General features: G+C 42.0%; 1 protein-coding gene across 8 annotated transcripts in view; it reads right to left on the minus strand.

The window, feature by feature from the left end:
• Positions 1–23,635, minus strand: part of LOC110984920 (uncharacterized) — a 55,594-nt gene that overhangs the window by 22,428 nt on the left and 9,531 nt on the right. For 4 of the 8 annotated variants that reach the window (XM_087130081.1, XM_022245561.2, XM_022245557.2 and 1 more), the window contains exons 4-10: positions 19,121–19,238; positions 18,497–18,609; positions 17,867–17,945; positions 16,598–16,760; positions 9,289–9,354; positions 7,816–8,873; positions 4,670–4,824 (exon numbers count right to left, since the gene is read on the minus strand). In XM_087130081.1, the coding sequence (XP_086986207.1) occupies positions 4,670–4,824; positions 7,816–8,873; positions 9,289–9,354; positions 16,598–16,760; positions 17,867–17,945; positions 18,497–18,609; positions 19,121–19,238 (1,752 nt within the window). The remainder of the gene's footprint in view (positions 1–4,669; positions 4,825–7,815; positions 8,874–9,288; positions 9,355–16,597; positions 16,761–17,866; positions 17,946–18,496; positions 18,610–19,120; positions 19,239–23,635) is intronic. The other 4 variants (XM_022245560.2, XM_022245559.2, XM_087130082.1 and 1 more) reach the window with 3 other exon arrangements.

A 23,635-nucleotide genomic window follows, 5' to 3' on the forward strand; every position in this document is an offset into this window, starting at 1 on the left:
AAATCAATGACACATTCTTTGTTACTCAAAAGGGTTCAAAAGTTCGGGATGTTAAGCCTAGGTAATGCAGTTTTGCTGGGCATCTCCAATCAGAATTTTTTAGACAACACCTGGAAAAATTCCTGGCATTTGACTGGGGGGTCGTTGATCAAGTATCACTGAATTATTCATCCCAATGCATGGTACCGCTGTACAACAGACCACGGTGAATAGAAGTTCCATTCCGCGGTAAGAAGAAATTTATGAACTTGTAGGCGATGCAAGGATTTCTTCTTTCGGGGATCTATGCAGGATGCAATGACTATTTTCAGCATTTAGTCAGGTGTTATATAACATAATGAACATCTGAAATTAGTGCAACGGAAAGAACATCCGCCCTTGGAGACAAATGAAACTGTCCTTTTCATGTGCAGCTTCAGCAAAATTCTCTTACCACCCCACTCATGAAATCTTCACAGTTTGCGCGATTGACATTGTGCAAGGCAGCCGTCTTTCCGGTTAGCGCTGTTGATATGGAGGATACACACAACAGGGGTATCCCTGTGAAACAGAAACACTTACTGGAAAGATGGCTGCCAGGAACAACCTCTACAAAAATTGCAAAAATCTTTTTGTGAAATTTCGGAAGATTAAGGGGTAGCGGTTAAGGTTAAATGAACAATACAAAATGGCTGATCATTCAACTTTGCGCACCCCTATTGGTGGTGCAAAACACTGCATGCAACATGTCTAACACTACACTAGCATTGAAAAGCACAAACAAGCCACAAGCACAAGGCAAACGTAAAATGACAAACATGCAAGCCAGCCTTAACAGACCCTCTCCAAGTCACAGAGATGAATAGAAAGAGGCGTGCCTCAATGCAGCACTTCATGTTTAAAGGACAGAAACGGAAATAGTTGCTAGTTGTGGGCATTTGGCTTTTTTCCCCTGGATACGGTAAGCATAAAGTACAAGCACTTACGCCAAGTTTGAACTTTTAAAATACCTGCATGTAGTGTGCAACCGGGAAAGCCGGAAATATGGAAATTCAGAAGTATTACAAAGTTAATTGGATAACTCAGGCACACAACTTGGACTTTGTCAAAAAACAAGGAAATTCAAATCTTTACAAGATTTTGTACTGTATTTTTCATCTTAAATGGCATGAGTATGAAGTGAAAAAATGAAAAAAATCAGCTAATCCGAGGAAAAGTAGCATACCTGATAACGGTTAACCCTAACCCTCCTCAATCCTCCAAAATCCTCTGGGCAGTTTTGGAGGATTTGGGAAGATTGAGGATAAATGGCAACAGTGCATGGCTTATTGGAAAGGATGCAATGCATGAAGGGTTAAGGGTTAGAATTTGTGTCTTTTTGCTTAGTCCTGCATAAATTCAGCCCGATATTTCTTTTGAATCAACCGCACTGCTCAAGAATGCCATTCACATTGCCTCGTCATAATGGCAGGAATCGCTGCAGGATTTTGAAGGATTGAGGCAGTAGGCATATTTCCAAGTAAAATTTTCAAGAAATTTTGGTAGATTTTGGAGGATTGCGGGAGAATCCAATTCTCCCCCTCCCCCATTGGAGGATTTTGGAGGATTGGGGCGGGTCTCCAGCAAGAAGGCGGGGGTTAGGGTTAATGTTGAGGCCCGCAGTGTGCTCAGACATAGCTCACACAGCTCCATATAAAAGTTGCATGCCTGAGATATACTTTCTTGCTACAGAGTTTCATTCAGACAAGTTCAACAGGAAAACCTAATCAGCTGGTTGAAGTACCCTGAGAAGTTCCTACTTTGCATTGTAAAGACTACACATATCTTACAGAGACTAATCAGTCTAACGGTTAATGAGTGCATGCAAGATAACTGTATAACTCGTTTCTAAATTCATTGCAAATAAAAAGCTCTAACAAGTTTCTTTTCAAACTCAAAAATGCTGGAATACAGTACACCAACGATTAATAATTAAGGCTGTACATTCATGCACCTGGAGATGTTACAAATAAATGCTAAGCAATCCAGCAATATGAACCTGTATTTGCCCCTAGTCACGCGACTATGGTCATGTAATTACATCTCATGGAAATTGACAATGTGCCCTCTTTCTCATTTGACAGCCTACCAGAGAACAGCAGACATTTTAGTACTAAAAAAAAGTCTATTCACCTCTGAAAGTACCACTAAGAAAGAAAAGAAAAAAGCTGTTTACCTCTAACGTGAAAGTACTAAAGCTTATAAGTCCTGACAGAGGCTGCATACTGCACATGTATGCTTCAGTAACTGTACCATACAGTACACTGTATACAGTATACAGTACACTATGGATGTCATTTTAACCCTAAGAAGCATAGGGGATCTGGAACCTTTCCGGCAGCACATAAGGTGCCATGGTGCAGAGGACACCATTTCCCTGACAAGTAAAGTTGAACTATTCTGTCGTTTAGCAAGAGAACAATTTCGGTCCGGTAAATTGAACACAAACGACAAGGTTACAGTCAGCTTCCTCACCTGGTAAGGCCACGCACTGAAGGCAAACATCTATTTCAATCCAGTCAACTTAGATATACCAGTACAACTAATTTTCTGCGTTTTGCAACTGGTGTGGGGCAACTCGCAATTGTTATTGGGAGTTCATGCGCTGCCTTGCCGCATGTCGAGAAAGATCAGATGATTCTCGTGTTGGCTATACCTCTAATGAGCTGCAGGTTTTCCATTTCCTGCACTGCCTTTGTTCAATACATTCATGCAAACAGACCTCTTGATTAAAGAGAAACATGCAACGCCGTTCACAACCTACAGCCACGTAAGCACTCTACAAAACCACTGTCAAGAGTTGCAATCAAGCTGAAGATCTACAATAACTAGAGCCAATGATTTTCCGTTTCAAAAACGGGTATTTTGCGTTTTGCAAAATCTCGAATTCTGCTTCAGAAATTCAAGTTCTGTTTCATACCTCTGCAGGCGAAAGAAAGGAGACCATGCCATAAACTCTACATGCAAACCATCTGCCCTACCTTACTCCCCCCCCCCCGGAAAGAAACAACCATTGCTTGAAAATACTGTGCAACGTTTTGCAACTCTTTTTCCTAACTTTCTGTTGTGAAAATAAATTTTAAAAATCTACACAACGAATATGGCATCCTTTCCTTGATTTCCCCAAAGCACGATCGTCAAAAACTTACTATGATTAATAATTAACGGACAATCCATATGTCACTCGTGACAAAACATTGGATTTTTAATACATGTTCAGCCACAGAGTAGGCCCTGCGTGAACAGCCGCTGATCGCAATAATTATATTAATATTGGACATCCACCCGCCATTTTATTTGGCAACAGTGCTACAAAATTCAGAAGCTCACTAGGTTTCGTTTAATTCAAGACAAATGTAATTAGTCTTCCATTTCGACTTTTCTGCCATGGTTTGATTGCTTCGCCATGCAGTACTAGCCTCGTCTCGAGGTGTCTACGCAGATTCACAGACTGAATTCCCCACATGCACAATAAGCAGATTCTGGTACTGTGTGAGTATGAAGCTGTTTGTGCCTTGCTTTCATTGCTAGTATAGGTGCACGTGTGAATGGCAAATGTGCGCACCGTGCCCCCACGCTGTGCCGGCTGCTGCATCACATATTCAAGTAATGGTACCGGCGCAGCTGACTAAATCGTGTTCTGGAATGGTGCGATTTAGCATGTTTCAAACACAATTCATTCATCAAAAGGAAGCATTTTATATAAGAATTGGGTTGGCAGTAATATTTAATACTGTGTGGAAAGTTTTCTTTACTTGTAAGCCATGCTCACTGGAAAATCTTGCAAGTTCCATTTCAAGCAATGGATTCCGTTTCAAATTTCATCCGTTTTCCACAATTGCGGAAAATCATTGGCTTCATTAATCTCCATTTCACAAAAAGTCTGGCTAGCTACATGTACTTGAAAACATCAAAGGATATCAGATCTATCATCTATGACACCATAACTCAGTTAATTCTATACGGTTGGTTACTTGTTGGTCACAGAAACTACTGAAGTATCAGGACAATTTACTTTAAAAAAAAAAAAAAAGCAGGTACTTTTCATGCAACCTACACAAGTTGAGCGAACTGTCAAATGACAACGCATGCCCTCATTGTGCACGGGCTTCAGCATGCATGCGACTATTAAACTAACTCACATTTACGTGCTTTCTCAAACATAAAATACCACTGTGGCACAGTATTTCTCAGTGCAGGCACACGCAATGTGATCAGTGTGAATTTCTGGCTTCAGGATTTCAGGGATGCACAAGTTGAATATTTGTGGCACCCTCGTAGGACATGCAACAAAAGGAGATCATTTCGAGAATGTCCTTTGGCAAAGCGTGTGCTTCCTAGATGCAGAATATGGATTCAACGAAGCGACGCTAAATTAAGCATGCTTTGACTTTCAACTGCACTTTCTGCGCGCTCCATTAGATGCATATAGATTAAATTAACCTTCAGAATGAATCCACACCGCATCTCAATGCACAATTTTGGTCCCGCGTGTTTTGATGCCGCGGACTACTCAGAAGTTCAGAAGCCTCCACATCTGGATCACACACTGAGAAAGCCTCAAAGGAAGTTCAGACTAAGGGTAGAGAAAGACAGAGGGGAGAGGAGACGGACAGAGAGAGGGTCTGATTGAGGTAAATGGTTGACTTACACCCAGTGTGGCTTGTTTGTAGTAGTCTGACATAATTACCATCATGGCTCTCTCCTGTGCTGCCCGGAACATCTCAACATCTCGCTCTGTGACGCCGTGAGGGAGGACAGTCTTCTGAGGGGCAGGGGGGGACAGGGAGGTTGAGGGTATGGACTCTGTGGGTTGCACCAAAACAAAAAACAGGCTTTGATTATTGAGACCCGTTCTGGCAATTCCACATAGTTGTTATGGCGAGAGCAGCCCACAAACATCAAACCTGGCGAGTCGCAAGACAACTGCAAAAACTGGAATTTCGATTCAACTTTGCGAGGCCAGGGCACACTCGCAGAAATAATCGTGAATTGTCAAATCTTATGGGAAATCCCAGCCCACAGCCCCTGCCAACAGTGGACTATATAACAAAGACAAATCAGCCAATGAAACAAATCAGCATGAAGGACAACATGAAATTTGGGTACTGGCCCAGTAAAACTCTACATGTACATTCAAGTCTGCAGAACGAAGCATAACCAAATTGGACAGAGAGAGCTTTATGAATTATGTATAAAAGCTGTTATGTCAAAACTTTCCATGAAATGTTCCATGCCTCTTAACATGAATCACCTGAACTTCACATGCCGACATCTTTGTACTGAAGTTATTCCACACAACAGTGCCATTAAAATGCGTATAAAGGGAATTCCACATGAATCACATCCTACCACTGCCAGCCTGGTCTAAATTTAGACCAAAATCACCCACTCCCTCCACACACACATGCAAGTGTGTATTTGCCTGCAACTGGGGACCCCCTATTGTTCCTCTTTTGTTCGTACTCTAACTTTTTTAGAAGACCACCCATATGTTTTGTACACAGTTATCAATCGAGGACCCTCTGTCAATCGGGGACCTTATTGTCCTCTCGTGTTCAGGGTCCCCAATTGAATGCAGAAACAAACTCACATCCCCCTATGCACACACCATTAGGCTCATGTAAAGGGTCATTCCAGAAATTAGGGGTCCAAAAGTGTGACATTTTCGTGTCCCTGTTACGTCTAACCTTTGTTATTTGATATGGAAATATCACCAGAATGGATTTCAAACTATTACTATTTGTTTGGCAGGTAATTTGCAGTAATTCATCACTCTTGGAAATTAGAAATGTGTTCTGAACTTACAAAATTGTATGTCAGATGCAACAGAGACATAAAAAATGGACCCCTAACTTCTGGAATTACCCTTAAGTATTCACAATGCACAGCATGTCATGTACTGTACATGTATTCAAAACACACATAATGCAGAAAATGCAATCAGTACAAATGGAGAAGAAAAAAAGAAGAAACAGTCAAACTGAGGGAGCAAATGAAGGTGTGAGAAGATCAAAGCATTAAACTTTGTGCGGGACAATAGAAGACCAAGCTGGGGAAGGAACACACAAAAAATCACACCAATCCTTCAAGCCTGACTACCTCTGTGCCTTACTTGCTGGTGTTGTGCTGTGCATGATTTGTTTGCATAACGCCCCTGGCTTCAATGGAATCTCTGGGGGCTGGCTCAAGGCAAATAATGAGAGAAACCAGCCCAGCCTTGTCATGTTATATTTCCCACTGGAGGTTAAAGCAGTCTGAGATAGTAGCAGGAGATTGCTGTCGATGACCAAGGTAACCCACATGGACCAGGAAGTTTTTTTGGGGGGGGGGGAGGGGAGTGTTGGAAGGTGGGGGCAAGAAATCTTTTTCTAAGAAGAGATTCCCAGAGGGGCAAATCACTCTTCAGTAACAATTGAATAAACATCAACAGCGGAATGGGGTTAATTTCAAGGTTCTTTCAAGTAATTTGTTGATTTGCATCCCCTTCTATCTCTTCTGTTGTATTTTGTCTTGTTTACTCTGAACCTTTTTTTTGGGGGGGGGGAGAGGAGGCAAGTGCCCAGCCTGGTTTTAAAAAAGCCAGCACGTTTACAAAAATGTCCAAATTTGCTGCGCACTGATAGACGTGGCTTTTGGGTTCAATCTTTTAAAAACCTTCATGTATGACCAATATAGTTAGGCAAGTTTTTTTGGGGGGGGGGGATTTGAAAATGCTAGTACATGTAAACATCAACCATTTTTTAAAAACAAGTTTTAAAAATCGCATGGACGAACCATACACTGCTACTGATAACACAACTTCAAACTCGCACATTTAACTTGACTTTGGGCTTTGCTCATCATTTTTAAACAGTGGAAAACAAGAAGGAAAACAAAAGTGAAGAAGTTCAGGATGTACAAATGTGCTTATTCAATAGCACTTACTCCACTTAAGCAACCATGAAAGAGCATTTGGTACATGTGTCAAATAGCCAGCTTTGATCAGTTTCAGTGTGTCATTAGGGCTTGCAGGAGGAAGTAGCAGTACAATTTTATGTCAAGACAGGTGAACATGTCACCAGTCAGAAACCATACTCTGGTTGACAAGTCTAGTATTTTCGAGAGTATTCTCAACACTTGTATGATGGGCTAAATTATTTCAAAAGGCTGTTCAAGATGTATGCAAAAAAAAATCAATCAATCAATCTGCATTTCTCAGGTTCAGAAGTTAAGATTCTGAAGAGAGGTTCTTGGAAATCTGAAAGGTAGGCAAGGGAAGTTACGACCCAAACTGACCTTTGGGTATGAGTCATGAAATTTCTGTGAAAAACAATTTGCTCAGTGCCCACAAAGGTCATCTGTTTGGCATTTCTGACACTGGCCACGGATTTCAGGATCAAACTGCTAACGAAGAACTTGCTCCAAGTTGTACTTGTCAGGTGGTGGATTAATTATGAGACCGTCATTTTTTTTCATTCTTTTCTTTTTTATGAAGGCAAGGTACTGATAAAGAAAAAAAAAAAGAAAAGAAAAAGAAGTGTCCCCAAGTTTGGAAAGACAAAGAAACAAGAGCAGTTACACGAGGACAGAAAGCTCACTTTGGGAAATAAACTCATTCTGTTTTAGATGTTATTGCATCAGCGGGCTTGACAAGGTGTTAAGATGCACACAGGATAGTGACTAACAAGCAATCTACTTCTACACGAGCAGAAACAGCGAGAAATGGGAGAACTAGCTGAGGATGGAGGGATGATTGGTAGCTTGGTGGGAAGGAAGCACACCATGCCCTGTTTAGAGTTCACGCACAAGTCTTACCAGATGGCGGCTTACTGGACTTCTTGGTGCTGGTCGATTGCTTGGACAATGCTGCACTGTCCGTCGGGGCAGACGTTCCTGATTTCGCGGGGCGTTTCTTAACGGCTACTTGCCTCTGGGTGGGTGCTGTCTTAGCAGCCACAGGTCTTGTCTTCTTTGATCCCATTGCTCGCGCCTTCTTGACAATTTTGGATGCACTGGCTGACAGACCTCCTCTGGATTTCAAGGAGCCACCCTTTTTATTGTTATTCCCATTTGGGGAGACCTTCTCGGCACTGGGAGTCTTCCGGGGTCTCCTCTGAGGGCTGTAAATGGGTGGGAACCCATAGAGTCCCCGCTTCCTAGGTTCTGTCGGGGCTGCGTACAGGTGGGACAGGCCGTCAAACAGACTCTTCAGCTGCGAGCTACCCGTGCGCATGATCTGCGAGTGTGGCGATGAGGAGTTTGAATGTGACTTGTCATCAGCTGCTTGGGTTGTCTGTTGTGACTGAAGCTGCGGCGGAGCAGGGCTGCCGGTCACCAGAAGTGGCAGGCTCGATCTCTGCTTGCCAACACTGCGCGAAGTGTCCTGATCAGGGGCACTGCTGACTTTCTCTTTGGTTTCTGCTTCGGCTGGTTTGGCTCCAGCACTAGGTCTAGATGCCGGAGGGGTGGGATCACTGTTTGATTTCTGCACTGGTCGCGGCCGGGCCGGGGGACTGTGGGGGTAGAAGGTCATACTGGACTGTGAGGAGCTCCTCGACTTCCTGCGATTGGTTGGTGTGAAGAATCGGCTCAGTCCGTCCACCAGACCTCGGGGCTTGTACTTGGGGTCATAGCAGTCTGGCAGATTCAGGGTAGGGGGCTGAGCTGGCTCTAGCAGTGGTGTACTGGACAAATCCGACACTTTAGATCCTCCCTGGTCTTGGGAGTTGGGGATAAAGGGGGATTCATTGGGGGATTTGGGGGCATGGGCACAGCCTTTCCCTGTTGAGGTTGACGAGGAATGGGTACTAAGCCGACGGTTACCAGGCTTAGGGGGTCGCTTACCTGGGGGGCATCTTGGGCACTCAAAAAGCCTGCAGAAAAGGAAAAAAAAAAAATTCTATTAAAGTCTCCCACATGATCACCGTTACTTATGACTGGCCTTGTGAAAAGAGTTGTGAAAGGACTTGTGATGGACTCGAACACAACACTGCTGTAACTTGTCTTAAACTACTGTACATACATGTACATGAATGTCCACGCACCCGCAGTGCATGAGCAGTGCATGAGCACTGCATGTTCACAGGATACCTCACCTGTACAGGCAGCATTGTGGCAATTGCTGTTCACAGTGACATCAAAATAAAGAAGGGGCCAAAGCCTTCTCTCAAGCAGTTTGTTCTATTTATACATTTGTTTCCAACTGTGTTGAAAACTGATGATTTTTCCTTGAAGTTTGTCAGAATGATTTAAGTTTGAAAGGCATCACAAGTACAAAGAAAGACTTACGACTTATGAAGCTTGGATTTGCCATTGGTGTTACCTGTTCCATTGCACCCTGGAAATGGACAGCCTCTGCAATATGGTCAACACAAAATATTCATGAGCTTTTGGGGGCTATCACCTTCCTTCCTGTAGCTAAAATTAGCAAAACAGCAATAGGCCAATCCTGCAATAGCATTACACTGCATGATAATAGGAGCCATTACTAATGGTTATGCTTCTAGGAACGACTATTGACATGCTGTCAATGTGCACAATGCCTTGCAAGTTTGCAACATTGATGAATCATCCTGAATTTCATTAGTCAATGTCTGGAATGGAGTGTGATGGAACACAGGTACATATCGGCCATGAGATCAAAGGTACAGAGTCATGCTCTTCACAGTCGATTTGTCGTAATACCCGGGGTTCTTGAAACTTGACATCATCTATGGCTTGAGAAGTGTGCACTCGAAAATATATTGTCACCCGTGGCACCATGTATTAACAAAACTACTAATGATGTTTGGAACCAAATTTTCAATGACAGAGTGACTAAAGTCACTGAACAACCCAGAGATAAAAGCGAAGTCATCACAGAGGAAAGGCAATCATTATTTTTCTTGAGTTCAAGAGCCCACACACAGTAGCACACCTCATTAATACACAAACGGCCTCCACTCTAACGTATTATTAAGTCCCTGCATCCTGAATGAATGCCAACAGGAAATCATCCAATGTACAGTGGCCTTTATGGGGGCTGGACTCAGTGATCAAGTGCATCCTCCTTTACAGTGAACTGGCACCTGCACAGCAACAGCCACCAGGGCTAAAAGCACTCGGTAAATTATGATCGATGCAGATCAGGGCGACTGTGTTGGGGGGAAATGAAAGCAGTGACTCTGTCTGGCACTCAGTCTGGAATTTCGGCAAGCAAATGCAAGAGCATGTGGGTTGGGATGGAAGCGCCCGATGATATCACACGTATTTATTCAGAGCTCCCCTCCCCCCAAGCAATTCTCATCAAGAGTGAAGGGCAACAGTTTCAATTCCAACACTGTTCACTGCGGCTCAGTGTCTGTGGTTATAGTTGAATGATGTGACATCACATGCTTTAAGTTTTCAACGGCATCATTACAATACCACGCTTTGAATTTAAATGAAACAGGAATCTAATCAAGGCAAAACCAGACAACAACACTTAACTACTGGTACTTCGGAGACACAATCTGAGTCTCCATCTTGCACAGCTTTGATGGATAATACGCTTACAATGTACAGCAGCTACTGGTGGCATCATAAGATTGGCCTTAATGTCCAGGGGCCAATTTCATAGAGCTGCTTAAGCACAAAATTTGCTTAAGCGCAAAAAGCCTTGCTTAAAAAACAAAGGTTACCAGCTCAAAATCTATGTGATTGTCATGTTAAGCAAAAGACAGGTGAATACCATGCCAAAACAATATACATCACATGGAATTTTGGCTGGTAGCCTTATTTATCACGTAAGGTTTTTTCACGCTTATGCAAATTTTGTGCTTAAGCAGCTCTATGAAATTGGCCCCCTGGTTTCATATAAATACACTTTGAATCCTTTGGCATAAAGTGCCGCTTAAATAAGATGCTTAACATTGTCACTACACAGAGTTTGATTCTGGTTGATTCAGAAATGCTTGCAGATAAGGGGTAATTACAGTAATCATTTCAAGCAGGAAGCTATGTATCTGCAATTCCATTAATGTTAGGCAGTGCACACACGTCTTCAAAGGGCAACGGAATCCAACTGTAGTCTCCGTAACACACACTGCTAATAGAAGGATACACATCTACAAAACAAGGAAGTTGTCTGATATGCAGTGAAACTTCTTGCAAACTTTTTTTCTGCTCCAGTGTGGTAAACCACAACTCGATCCTCCGTGACATAAGAGGAAAGAACTTATCAAGCGATTTCCAACGCTGATATCATAGAGATAAAGTGGCTTTCTCAATGCTGTGCATGACAGCCCAAACTGCAAAAACTATGAGTATAAAAAAACGCACCAGCCTGGAAGTCCCTAACTTCTGACACATCTGACCGCAAGACTTATATTTGCTCTCTGTGGTCACCAGCACTATCAAAATCTCGTTATTTGTCATGAGGATTTTGAACACTGGGTGAGGACTGAAACAATTATTGTTCACGGTGGCCTAACCTGTGTCAAAATATATGGTCTTTTGGTAAGTAGGGAACCTACACGTATGAACAGGGACAGAAAGTACACATGCAAGCAATCCCTTAGCAATGCAAAAATTTCGTTTAAAAAAAAGCCCACATAATTGTTACAAAAAATATTATCGTAAAAGATCTTTTCAAAAGAGAGTGGCAATATTTACAAATGGTTTTATAATATCATGGACACATATCTTTGAATTACGTCAAATAAACAAAAGCTGGGCCTTCAATTTATCAATACTTTACTAAATCCAAACACACACCTATGCCCAACTTTTGGCCTTTCAAAAGTTATACAATTCCTATGGTTCCAAGGTGACATATGCTGTGCACAACATTCCTATTGGATCAACAAACCCAGTGTTTGAGCTAGCATTTGAAAAGTGGGAGTGCAAAATAAAAAACCAGGGAGTGCAATCTTGTAAGAGTCCAAAATTTGCGAGCCAAGCACGCAACACGAGCGCGCAGCGCAAAGTCCCTTACGGCCTGGATCCAGGGCCTGCTTAAGGGCCCTGGAAGCACTGGCTATTTTAGATGCTCTCTGGTGGTCTCTGATGAATTTCTGACATTTTTTTCATGAGATTTGTTGCCTTTTCAAACAAAAATAATGGCTTTTAGAAAAAAAATAATTGTGAAACTGTCTGCATTTATTGTTTTATACAGTGTGCTTAAACAGCCCTGCAACAAAGTAGAAAAAATGACAAACACATTTGAACTGATTTCTCATAACCACTTTATTTTGTTTTCAAAAAAATGGTATGCAGGTAATGCATTTTTGTTTGCAATGCATTACATTCAGATTATTATGTCATAAGCAAACAAAAATAAATAAAGACATAAAAATGAACCCTAGTTTTCCTATGTATGCATGCTTCCTTTGGCAATTTGGCTAAGAACAAGTAAATTGAGTACATGACTTGACTTCATGTGGATGAAAAAATACATGTTGTACATGCATAGTGCGTGTACATGCACACTGTACATGCACCCCCATATAAACCACAGCACAGGCAGGCCACGTGCTCGTACTTGTGCACGAGTCTGGACATGGCATCGGAAGAGTTCGACAATTTTTTCCAGAATTAAGGTAGAAGAACCTAAACAAGCTTTATGCTCATTATTGACAATAACAAAGGTCATGTGTAGGTCAAGCTTTGCCTTCGAGAAGAAATCCATTATTTTTCGATTCATTCTGGATGATCTAGTGAGCAAATAGTGCAAGCCCCGAAATGATAATGTCAATCTCGTCCCCATGGACTATCTCATGCGAGAGTGGGCGCAATATGGCGGCTAATGATTGCCATGGGAACAATGTGATTACATGTATGATCTGATTGCTGGTGAACAAGTATGGCTCCCTGTGTTCATTTTGTTACAAGTTGATAGATACAGTGCTGTAGTTCATTATTTATATGGGAACCCGCCTGCCGACGTTGATACCTTCTGACGTCCGAACTAGTGCAAGCGTACATGTATTGCAGTGTAGTTTCTAGTTTGGACTTGGTTGATGGGGGAAAAGCATGGGGAAAAGACCAAATTTTAGCTCAGATTTTACTTTCACATTTTCGGGGATCTCGATTACACAAGCGTCGAATTAAGTAGTGCACGGCTTGATTTGCACCGCTAGGCCGTGCGTGAGAAAGTGGGCCGTGATTTCACAAAACTGGCCGTGCAAAACACGGCTGCACGGCTCGCAAGCTAAAATGCTGCAACAACCTGAACAATCCTTTCTATGACTGTTTCGATAAAATCCCAGTAAGTTACCGGGGTAATGAGCGTGGTTTGAAGTGCAGTAATCTTTTACCCTAAACTGCACACCCCCAAAATACCAGATGTCAAGTGAGGGACCTGTAAAACACTTACCAGGATAAATCAAACTGAGAGCCCTGAACGGTATGGTTGGATCAAATTCACCAATACTGAACATGCAGCTTCAATTCGGAACCCTTTATGAAATCCCCCCTCCTATGGGAGAACGGCGGATGGTGAGACATTTCCATACACACATCCAATATCCATCAGAAACTCCACTGAAAACTTGTGGCAAGGGTGTACAACCAACCCCAATGGCAGGAAGCAACAGGCGTGGGCCCGCCCTCAGGTCTACAAACCAAGGTGCTGAGAAGAAGTTGGTCAACATCCAGAAATACTAGCATGAACTCAGCCCTTTTTTGTACAGGAAGTGTGACTTTCCTTTTAACTCCTCTGATAATATCCATCAATCACAGTTCAAAATGAGGGGGAAAAAAATGACCCCACTGATGTACTAATTGAATTGTTTTTGCAGCCACTACTTCTGAATTCACAACATGGTAGATGCATGCCAACATGCTAGCATGACATTTATGACTTTGGCAAGCCTTACTTGAAACATCAAGATCTTGAGAACTTTTGCAGAAAAGAACAGGAAAGGTGCAGGGCAAAATGCCACACGACTTTGACTATGTGCCACGAAATGTCTTGACTAATTTGAGCATGCTTCATTTCCGAACAAGACGTTGCAGGAATAACTACCCTCAAGCATAAAAATACAAAATCTGTCTTCCGCATTTGTAATATTGATGGACTCTCCTCAGGGTTGACATGCAGTAAATTGACAACCTACATGTATGTATGCTGGCAACACCAATTATTAATAAGGGCATTCTTTCCAGCTAATTGCTTTCCTTTGAGAAATTCAACTGAATAACTTTCTGTTGCAAGTGGCTCTTTTTTCACGTCTTCTTCCAAATGAGATGTGAACATCGACAATTTCTTAATCATTGGTAAAAATAAACATCTCTTTGTTTTGAGTTTCAATGAACTTCTTGATGCCAGATGACGTGTAAACACACATAATTTTCTTTATATGTTCCACTGAGGATGTGTACACTGTGTAAGAAGTCTTTTTATTTCCATGGTGGATGTATTAATGCATTGTGCTTGGCTGGGTCAAAGCACAATTGCAAGGTTTTTGGGAAAAAAAAACCCATCCCAACAGCTTTTTCGGGTAAGAAAATCTGACTTTAACCGGTTAAATGGTAAGATTTGCAGTGAGAAGTTTTGAGTTAACAATAACGAATCTGTCCTTTGAATTTGCATTCACAAGTAAAGGCCACATTTCAAGTCTGGAGTTTTACCCTACTTGGACGGGCTATTATGTCACAAATTTCGTGCACTCTGACCAATTACAAGGCCTATTCTAGCAGCCCAAAAAGGATTGTGGGTATTTTCATGTTCAGGGGTGCTTTTCTTTAACGTTGGGGCATATGGAACAAAAAACACCGACCGAAAAGTTTTGTTTGCAAAAATTTGATTAGCTGTGCAAAAAAAAGACCACTACAGACATCATCTATATGCTCTAAAGCATGCTTGTGTCGGTACCAACGTGACTTCAAATTCATCGTTGCCTACTAGAGATAATTAACCCCGACGTAGGATGAAACTTTCTGTATCAGCTGGATCACAAGGAAGGGTAACTACGCCCAAATGTGGTAATGCTCCAGACTGATTTGAGGGAATAGTGCATTCTGGATGCCTGGGGTTGACCTTGTCCAATCTAGGTCGTCATGATTCACACCCTCACACATCAGGCCTCGAACTACCCTAAATTTCCCCCTATATCTGCCCCACACAGCCTGCTTCATCCAAGTTCACCCCGTGTCAAAATCCTGAGGTCAATGACCTGTGGCATGACAGTATTCTGGATGCAATATGCCGTCAATGTATAAGGCACATGAAGCCCTCGCATGAATAAAAGCACAAAGGGACACGGTCGGTGATTGAGATACATACATGTGCATGACTTGGTCACCATACAAGAAGATGATTCAGCCTCTCCAAGTTAATACTCATGAGAATCCTGAAGTGGTTGTTGGCTTGAAAAGGTTGGGCCCACTAACTCTTCCTGCACTGATAGCGAGCTTATCCTGAATGCCCAGAGAATCCAAGCCTCTGGTCATCACATACGATTCTTTGCAGGCTAACATCCTGTCTGGCCAGATGCTGGGCAATGGTTAAATAGTCCCATACGGAGACACAGCCACACAATTAGGCAAAACAACAGCAGACATTGAACCTTGACAGTCACCAATCTCTCAAACATCCAGTTAGTTCCATTAATTAACAGCCATCCAGTCCTTCAAACACTGCCACACTGCACTCGATGAATACTTGATAACCTACTTTGGTCATGTCTGATGACTCTTGTTTTCATGATCTCAGCATCAACTTATACTTATGTGGCATTCAACTGACCTACACTGTACACATCTGAAAACTTGTTAAGATCTTTACTGTACTTGCACAGAAAGAATTCACGTCTTTAGAATCTACTCAGAAAATCAAATGTGACTCACCAATCCAAGTTGTATGCCCTTTTCATGGCCAAACGGAATCAATCAGGACATTACTGATAGGGACAATGTTTCATCCTATGTGACATCAGTTGGACACTCTCATTTTGGGACCTGTCAACCTCATTACACACATCCTCTCTGGCCATGATTCACTGAGCCGTTGTGCATAATGTAAATGATTTGCAAAGACACGAGGTTGAGCAAACCAATTCAAAAGTGAATCCCACAGCTGATCTCAAGTCCCAAACTGACAAGATGAGTACTTCACCTAAAAAGCACTACAGTTTCACGTGGCAATGTTGACTATCAGGTGGAGAAGCATGTAATACATTCCTGGAACAAATGGCGACTGGATAGGCACTAAGTACATTGGGCAAACCACTTGTAGTAAGTGTGGCTAATAAATGTTCCCATCTATCACTTCAGTACATCACCTGATTTGATTCTAGTTATGCTTAAACATATTGAGAACCATATGAGATGCAACTAGAGGACAGGTGCAGGGTGTTGCTGAATCTACTTTTCCAGAGGGATGGCCTTACACCAATTTCTGTGACATTGCTATAGCATCCCGTTAAAACCAGAAGGGTTTTCACAGGGTTTTGCCCTTTCCGGCAAATTATTTCACTCACATTTCTAGACTGTGCCTCTTACGGCACTTTTAATTGTATCGGAAACCAGTTCTGAAATGTTTCACCACAGCTGGGGTAAAGACCTGTAAAATGTCAATGAGTTATTAACAGATCTAATAGGTCAAACGGAGTCCAAATAGCAAGAAAAGACAACTTACGTTCTGCGGGGTGCTGATTTGACAGACTGGATCTTCAATTTGTTGGATTTACCCAGTTTGGACTGGTAGTTTCTCTTCAGACCAGAGGCAGAGCTGACTGCGGATGAAGAAGATGGCAACGATAACCACTTGCCAGTTTTGCATGGCTTGCACTTCCAGGGTCCTGCGAGGAAACCAGGGCAGAGTTAATGTAGAACTAATTTAGGTACAGTTGCCTAAAAAATTGACAGCACAGCCGAGTCATCTCATCAAGGAAGGGTCATGGTTACATCCGGACTCTGGCCTTGGGCAAAGGCACTCGCCAATGTACTTTTTATCTTGAGCACCAATTCTTCACAGTAAGAGTTGGGAGTAATAAGCGATAGCCTAAAATATCACCCACAGGAAGTGGTACATGTTTCTAGTCGTTTGATGGGAGATAAATGCCAGCTCCCTGAGGCTGTTATGAGTAACGGCAGACAATGCCCCCACATGTAAGCACTTGCTCTGCACCTGACTGAAATTCAGTTCTTTGATGTGTTTGTGAAACTAATGATGCCTTAACCACCTATGGACAGTTTTATATTTCATGATGAACCTGATGAAAAAAAAATGGAATCTTTAAAATACCAGGATACCATGGCCATTTATAACTACATGTTAAGTAGGACACCATGAATGCTGATCTGGAGAGTAACTTGTACCAAACTTGTGCATTGTCTATCAGAGCGATATTTGCTAAGATGGCCAGACGTGGCTCAATACCAAGTCAAGGTACGACACACAGTCAGTCAGGCACTATGCTTGTGCACAAAAACCCATGGGAACCACTGTAAACTGTGAGGGAGTGTACATCGGTCACTCGCCAAGGCACACAAAACTTGCCAGAGCATGTCACACTCCTCATGAACTATAGGAGAGGCCTTCACCGTGTTTCAGGGACAATTTCTTTTGTTAAGAAAGTCAGGACCAACTTGTGAGGACAAAAGGTCTATATTTCAATACACGTATAGTCCCCACAACTAAAGAACAAGTATGCGTGAACAGTTAATGAAGTCAACCAATTAATGACACTGAAAATGATCTATGAAGTCAATCATGCCGATCTATGCAAAAATTAAAGCCAGTAGAACATGTCATTTTGTTCTACCTGGATCTTGTGTTTTTATGTTCCAGTTATCCAGCAAAGTTCTACTAATGATCAGAACACATTAAATCTCCAAAACTGATTACAAAGCTGTTAGAGTTTTAATAAAATTGCTGTCATGTAATCTTCTTTCTTTACATTACCTTTGGGTACTCTTTTGAGTTGTGGTTTGAAACAGCTCATGTGGTATCCTCGCCCACACCATGCACATGAAATCAGCTCCTACATGTGAAAAACAAAGTGGAAAGCTCCTTAGAAATGACTCTCTGGAACAATTGAACAAAATACTATCAACAGGTAACAAGCACCTGAGATGCAATGTTCTAAATTCCCATTTGCTCACCACTGGGATTTATACATTTCTATGGACCCATGGGAACAAGGACCATGATAGATCAGCAGCTTAAAGTTCTGAGTTCTGAATGAATCAAGCGATTCCAAGAAAATCAAGAGCACAAGAAGCTAGATGGGCAGCTTGAGTCAAAGTAGTACCCAAGACATGAAGCAAGTTTGACATATAATCCTATATACAAGCCCTGAGGGAAAGAGACTGATTAGGAAAGAACAATGGACAAAGGTAGAACAAATCTTGACAAAATTTTTCACTGGAGAATGCAGAACCAGAGAGGACAGTCTCCCATCCTGGTGAATGTGGTCATGACTACAAATTCTCAAAAACTGACAGAAACTGCCACGTTCTGTGACAAAGATCTACTTGGTGAAAACTCTTGGCTATTTATCTGGTAAAAGGTCTGATGTCTCTGTCCAAGTACCTGCTCTCCCCGCTTGCCACAGATTGCACATGTTTTACAAGAGGCACACTGCCAGTGGATCTGACGAACTCTCTCAGTCAGTGCTGCTGAGTACTTCAGACAGGATGGGTGTGCTGAACATGGGAAAGTGGTAAAACAAGAAAAACCCAAACAAACTGACTTTAACACACAAATATCAGCTACGGAATCAAAATCACCCTGAATTGGTTGTCTCAAGTACATTTTCATCTGATTTGGGATTATCTTCAGGAACTTCCAAGTGAAAGAAATCAGTTATAACGTACATGTATATATCTGCACGACTTTATCAATTACCAGGATTTTTTGACACCCCTAAGATATTGAAATTCCTCTCACATCTTCAGTACAGCCTCACATCCATTCCATATTTTGATAACAAAATTACAAATCAATGAACTGGTAAACATCCGACGTGGTATAACCACTATTCCTGCAGATCTCACTTGCAACATCAAGCACAAGACAACCAATAAAAAAAACCCGCTGAATTGTTATTTTATATAATGACTTAACTTCTTCAAACAGCACACACTCATTACACCGCCTCCTGACTTTTGTGACAACCACATATAATGTTGTTGCAGTCTTTAAACACTTTCTTACCACTGTTTCCACAATCAACACATGACAGCAGTTGTTCTGGCTTGCCCTCCCGATTACAGTCCGCTGTTGCCTGGCAACAACCACACACGGCCATTGGAGGGGCAACTGGCCGGTCATCCTGTAAGGTGTGCGACAAACACATAGGAAGAGACAAAGCCGTTCAAAGCAATGCCAAGCCACGTGATCAGTGGTGACAAGTGTTTTGCTTCACTTCAGGTACAAATAAACCAGCAAAGTGTGCACCTGACTTTGTGATATCACAACGCCCAAATCTGACAGATCTACATACATTTATCTGAGGCATCAGCTATGCCTTGTGTAGAACTGAAGTGTTTCAGTTGATTAATCCATTAGCATCTATACTACACTGTACTGCATTGAAAATATTCTTTTGGTGTAAAAAGGAATAGAGAGTGTTGAGGTGGTGTGGGGACAATACAGGGCCCAATAGATCCTGAGGTTACTGTTTTGGGCAGCAGTACAGGTCCTCATGAGTGAAAAAAGAATCATGTGACTAAACGATGTTTTACCTACATGTGCACGTACACTGGCGTGCATTTAAGCCTTTACACACCCATTTTTCTTCACCATTTCTTTATCATGTAAACCAACAAAACATTTTCAATAAATTCATACTTGTGTATTAAGTGGTGTTATATCAATGTAAACATGTCTTGTTTCAGCTAACCAATTAGTCTAAAATGACGTCATAGTCTAAATCTGAGGTCATAGTTTCTACTGTGTACAAAGTTAATGGAGGCAATCACAAAATTTAAGATGATGGTTGCCTATGGACTACCACAATTACGGAAACATTCATGACAGCTAAATCGTCCACCCGCATAGATTAGAGTTTAGCACAGGTGCCTCATGGACCCTACCGTAAATGATTGGCCAACATCTTAGAAAACAGGCAATACCAAATCCACTGGAAACTTTTGAACAACTTGCCTAGATCTTGCAACACAATTTAGGGATGAAAAACTTGGAATTTCAATTCATCTAAAGGCCCATTTACATTAATGGAATTCCACATAGACAAAAAAAAATGGAACACATGGTTTTCTATTCCACTGTTTACATTCAGAGTGGACACATCATTTGGTGGATCAATAAAAAGCTGCGTCAGAAACCAGAGAAATTTTCCCAAAGATACCACGCTGTGACTGCCTGTTATGGCCAATAGGGATCAACCGATGTAGGTTTTAACTGCCGATCCAATTTCCGATGTTTTAATTGGAACATTGGCAGATGTCCGATCCGATCCAATTTTTAACGGACAATAACTGAAAACACAACCTTAATACGGGTAGGATGTAAGCCTGCTCATAACAATAAAAAACCAGTGTACTCCCTTAAAATTTAAAATGTCAGTTTACACATTACCAATAACAGGTTTAGTTTTTTGCCTTTACTGTCAATAAGTTGAGAGAATTGCGTACATCACATTGCCGCTCGTGCAGTACCAACAGTGCTCTGTTGTATTCAAACCCGACGCATGTGGTGCATACATGCAGAATATACACACAGCACCTCGGGCTGAATCATGTCTAGCCTTTAGTCAAGGCACGCACGGCATCGGTGCACCATGCTCGGCTGATGGCTTCACCACTCACGTTGGTGCCTTCGTCGTGCTAACGGCAGAGGTGTGTGCCGTGTGTTCAGGTAGCCAAGCATGCCTTGAGCAAAGGCTACATCTCGGGCTAACGGTACCTTCAGACTGGTCACACAGCACCTTGTGGTGCCACACAGGGTGTTGCTGCATCAGGGATCGCCCGCCGTAATTTTCGGGACACTTTACATGGGTTTAACTATGGTATAACTGTTCATTTATCTCACCAAATGACCAAAAAAACACTGTTTTTATTCATAGTCGAATAACAATTTGAGATATATAACAATACGAGTTTGCTGAAACTGAGTGTACAGTTTGTTCCTTTCTTCAATGTAACATTGACACTCACATCGGCAAGGAAGGTCAAATGTTGCCGATCCAATGTTTTACTGATGTTGCCAAACATTGGCTCGATCCAATGTCTGATCTGATCATCAGTTAATCCCTAATGGCCAATCAGCATTCTTGTTGAGTATGGCGTCAAGGTACAATGTACGTCATTGTTGTGGATTATCATTAACATAAATACCGAAAGGTTTTCTGCTACAGAGTAAACGTCAAATATTGCGCATGTGTGTTAATGGGCCTCAATAGTAGCACCTGGCTTCAGTGTCCGAGGGGGCCGGGTGAGTGTTCTCTTGCTCAAGCCAAACTGCATGCTTTGTGGTTGGCAGGGCCCGTGACGAGGAACTCTTTCCGTGTAGACCCACTGCTGCAAATTGGCAGGGTAAAGTTGAGCTATGCTGTCATGTGAAAATGGTGGATAGCCCACTTGGGCACATCAAGAAACATGTTACAGTGGGAAGCTCACATAACAGGGGAGTTTGCTCAAGCTCTTGTCTTTCTAGGAAGACCTATCCTCTATGCTATGCTATGCTATGTCCATAATACCGTAACTTTACACACAACTCTATGGGAATTGGCTACAGCCACAGCCCCAGACTTGTGCGCAATTTTAAGCTGCAGCCTAACAATCTCGGCATACTTTAACTCTCTACCATCCCAAGTCATTGGATGATTTTTCCTGTTTGAAATCACCTCTTCATGCCAGGTTTGAATCATCCCTTGGTTGGTGATTCTTCAGCTGAGTTTTGAGCAGAAAAGCGAAACCACACATGCATTCACATACAAATTAACAATTCCTTATACGGCTTGCGGTGTCGTGGTTTCAATACTCATCACTGCTGACAGCCAGGGACCTGTTAGATGTTAATCAAATGGCTCTATAGACAGTGCACTTTCTTTCCAAATTAGTTTATATGCCACCTTAATGATTTTCATGAGTTCGTACAGGCAATGAGGTGATTCCAAATGGCAATTTAATTTTGACGCGAGTGGTGTCAACAAGAAGAAGTATCAACAAGTAGCAATTTTTTTCTATAAAGGAATGGGGTTTCATGTCTGAAACTTCCGTATTATCTGCCACAAGGTAAAGTCCACCCTCACCAGCGGAGAAGAGACAGGCTTGTGGGAAGTTTCTAAACCAGGTCCGTATATGTGCCCAGCACACGAGCTACATATACGGGTTCATTCAAATGGAAATTTGTAGCACGTGCTCAGCATGTCCTGTGCCAAACGCACATGAACCTGCTGCAAGCACACGTAGTCGGTTCCCACCACAGGACCATCTTTGCTATGTAAACACATGCCCTCCCTCTTTCCCCCTTAGAAAGGATTGACTTAAATAATAACACAAACATACAAGTACTTGCCATCACGACGGTCGGTCAGAAATTGGAACACCCATTTTAGGAGTCTATAGCAAAACAGGCAGCCATGCAAGGGAAGCTATTTACATGTACGGTACACACATGTACATGTCTGTTGGTAACTGCCATTTTTCACATAGCATATAGCGGCCTTTTTCAGAGCTGTTAAATTAGAAAGTTGCAAGCTTCAGATTTTGCAAATAAAATAGCTGTTCATTATGTGTAGAGTAGAGCAAGCGGCTACAGACATGCATGTACTGTACCAATTGTCCATGTACATGTACACTGGTGAATATACCTGCCAGTTTGTTTCCAACAACCATGACACTCATGTCACAACTCTCCATAAACAGCTCTGCCTTTTAATAGAAATAGGGCCCTTTTTTTCTGCAAATAGCATCCTCTGTTGCCAGGACTTTTACATTTTTCTGCCTGTTTACAGAAATTGGAAGGTTCTGATTTTTTGCTATCTGAAAACTTAAATGTCAGGACAGATCCGATTAAATTGGAATGGTTGGCAAGTACGCACAAGACACAGGTTTGGAAATCCATTGAACATTAAATACATCTCTAAGCCAACTACCAAGAGGGTGCTATCCATTGGAAATCCATTGAACATTAAATACGTCTTTAAGCCAAATAAATAAAGGGAAAATTTTTAAAAAGCTGGGCAAAATACCCAGACTTGGGTAAAACAAACAAACAAACAAACAAACAAATAAGTTGGTTGCGTAAGTTCTGATTCCATACCTTATAATGAATATGATCCATCTACATACGGGTGCGTATACCATGTACCATAGTTCGTTACTTTTTCGTACTTGGACTGCATTTGCAATAAAAACTACTTAAAAACAAAAACACAACATGTGTAGGAGATGCATTTATTTTGAAGTATTACTGCTCTAAGTGTGATGTGTGCCTCTGCATTTTCATTGATCCCCTATCTCAAGAGGTTACATAAACACAGCACATGTCAACATGTCTACACACTATGCATCAGGTTGCACAACACCTGTTCCATATATGTACACATCTGAGTCAGCCCACAATCGGCCTATCCTTTTCCACTGTAATCAGTATGTCTGCTCTGTTGCTACCAATGTGTGCCATTGATTATGTCTCTTCTTTCTCTGTTAAGGTCAACAAATCAGAGGGCTGTTCGTTTGTGCACATGTGCAGATGAACGGT

Source organism: Acanthaster planci, linkage group LG19 (genome assembly GCF_054643075.1).
Source record: "Acanthaster planci isolate LZ-2023a linkage group LG19, COTS_SCS, whole genome shotgun sequence".
NCBI classification, from domain to species: Eukaryota; Metazoa; Echinodermata; class Asteroidea; order Valvatida; family Acanthasteridae; genus Acanthaster; species Acanthaster planci.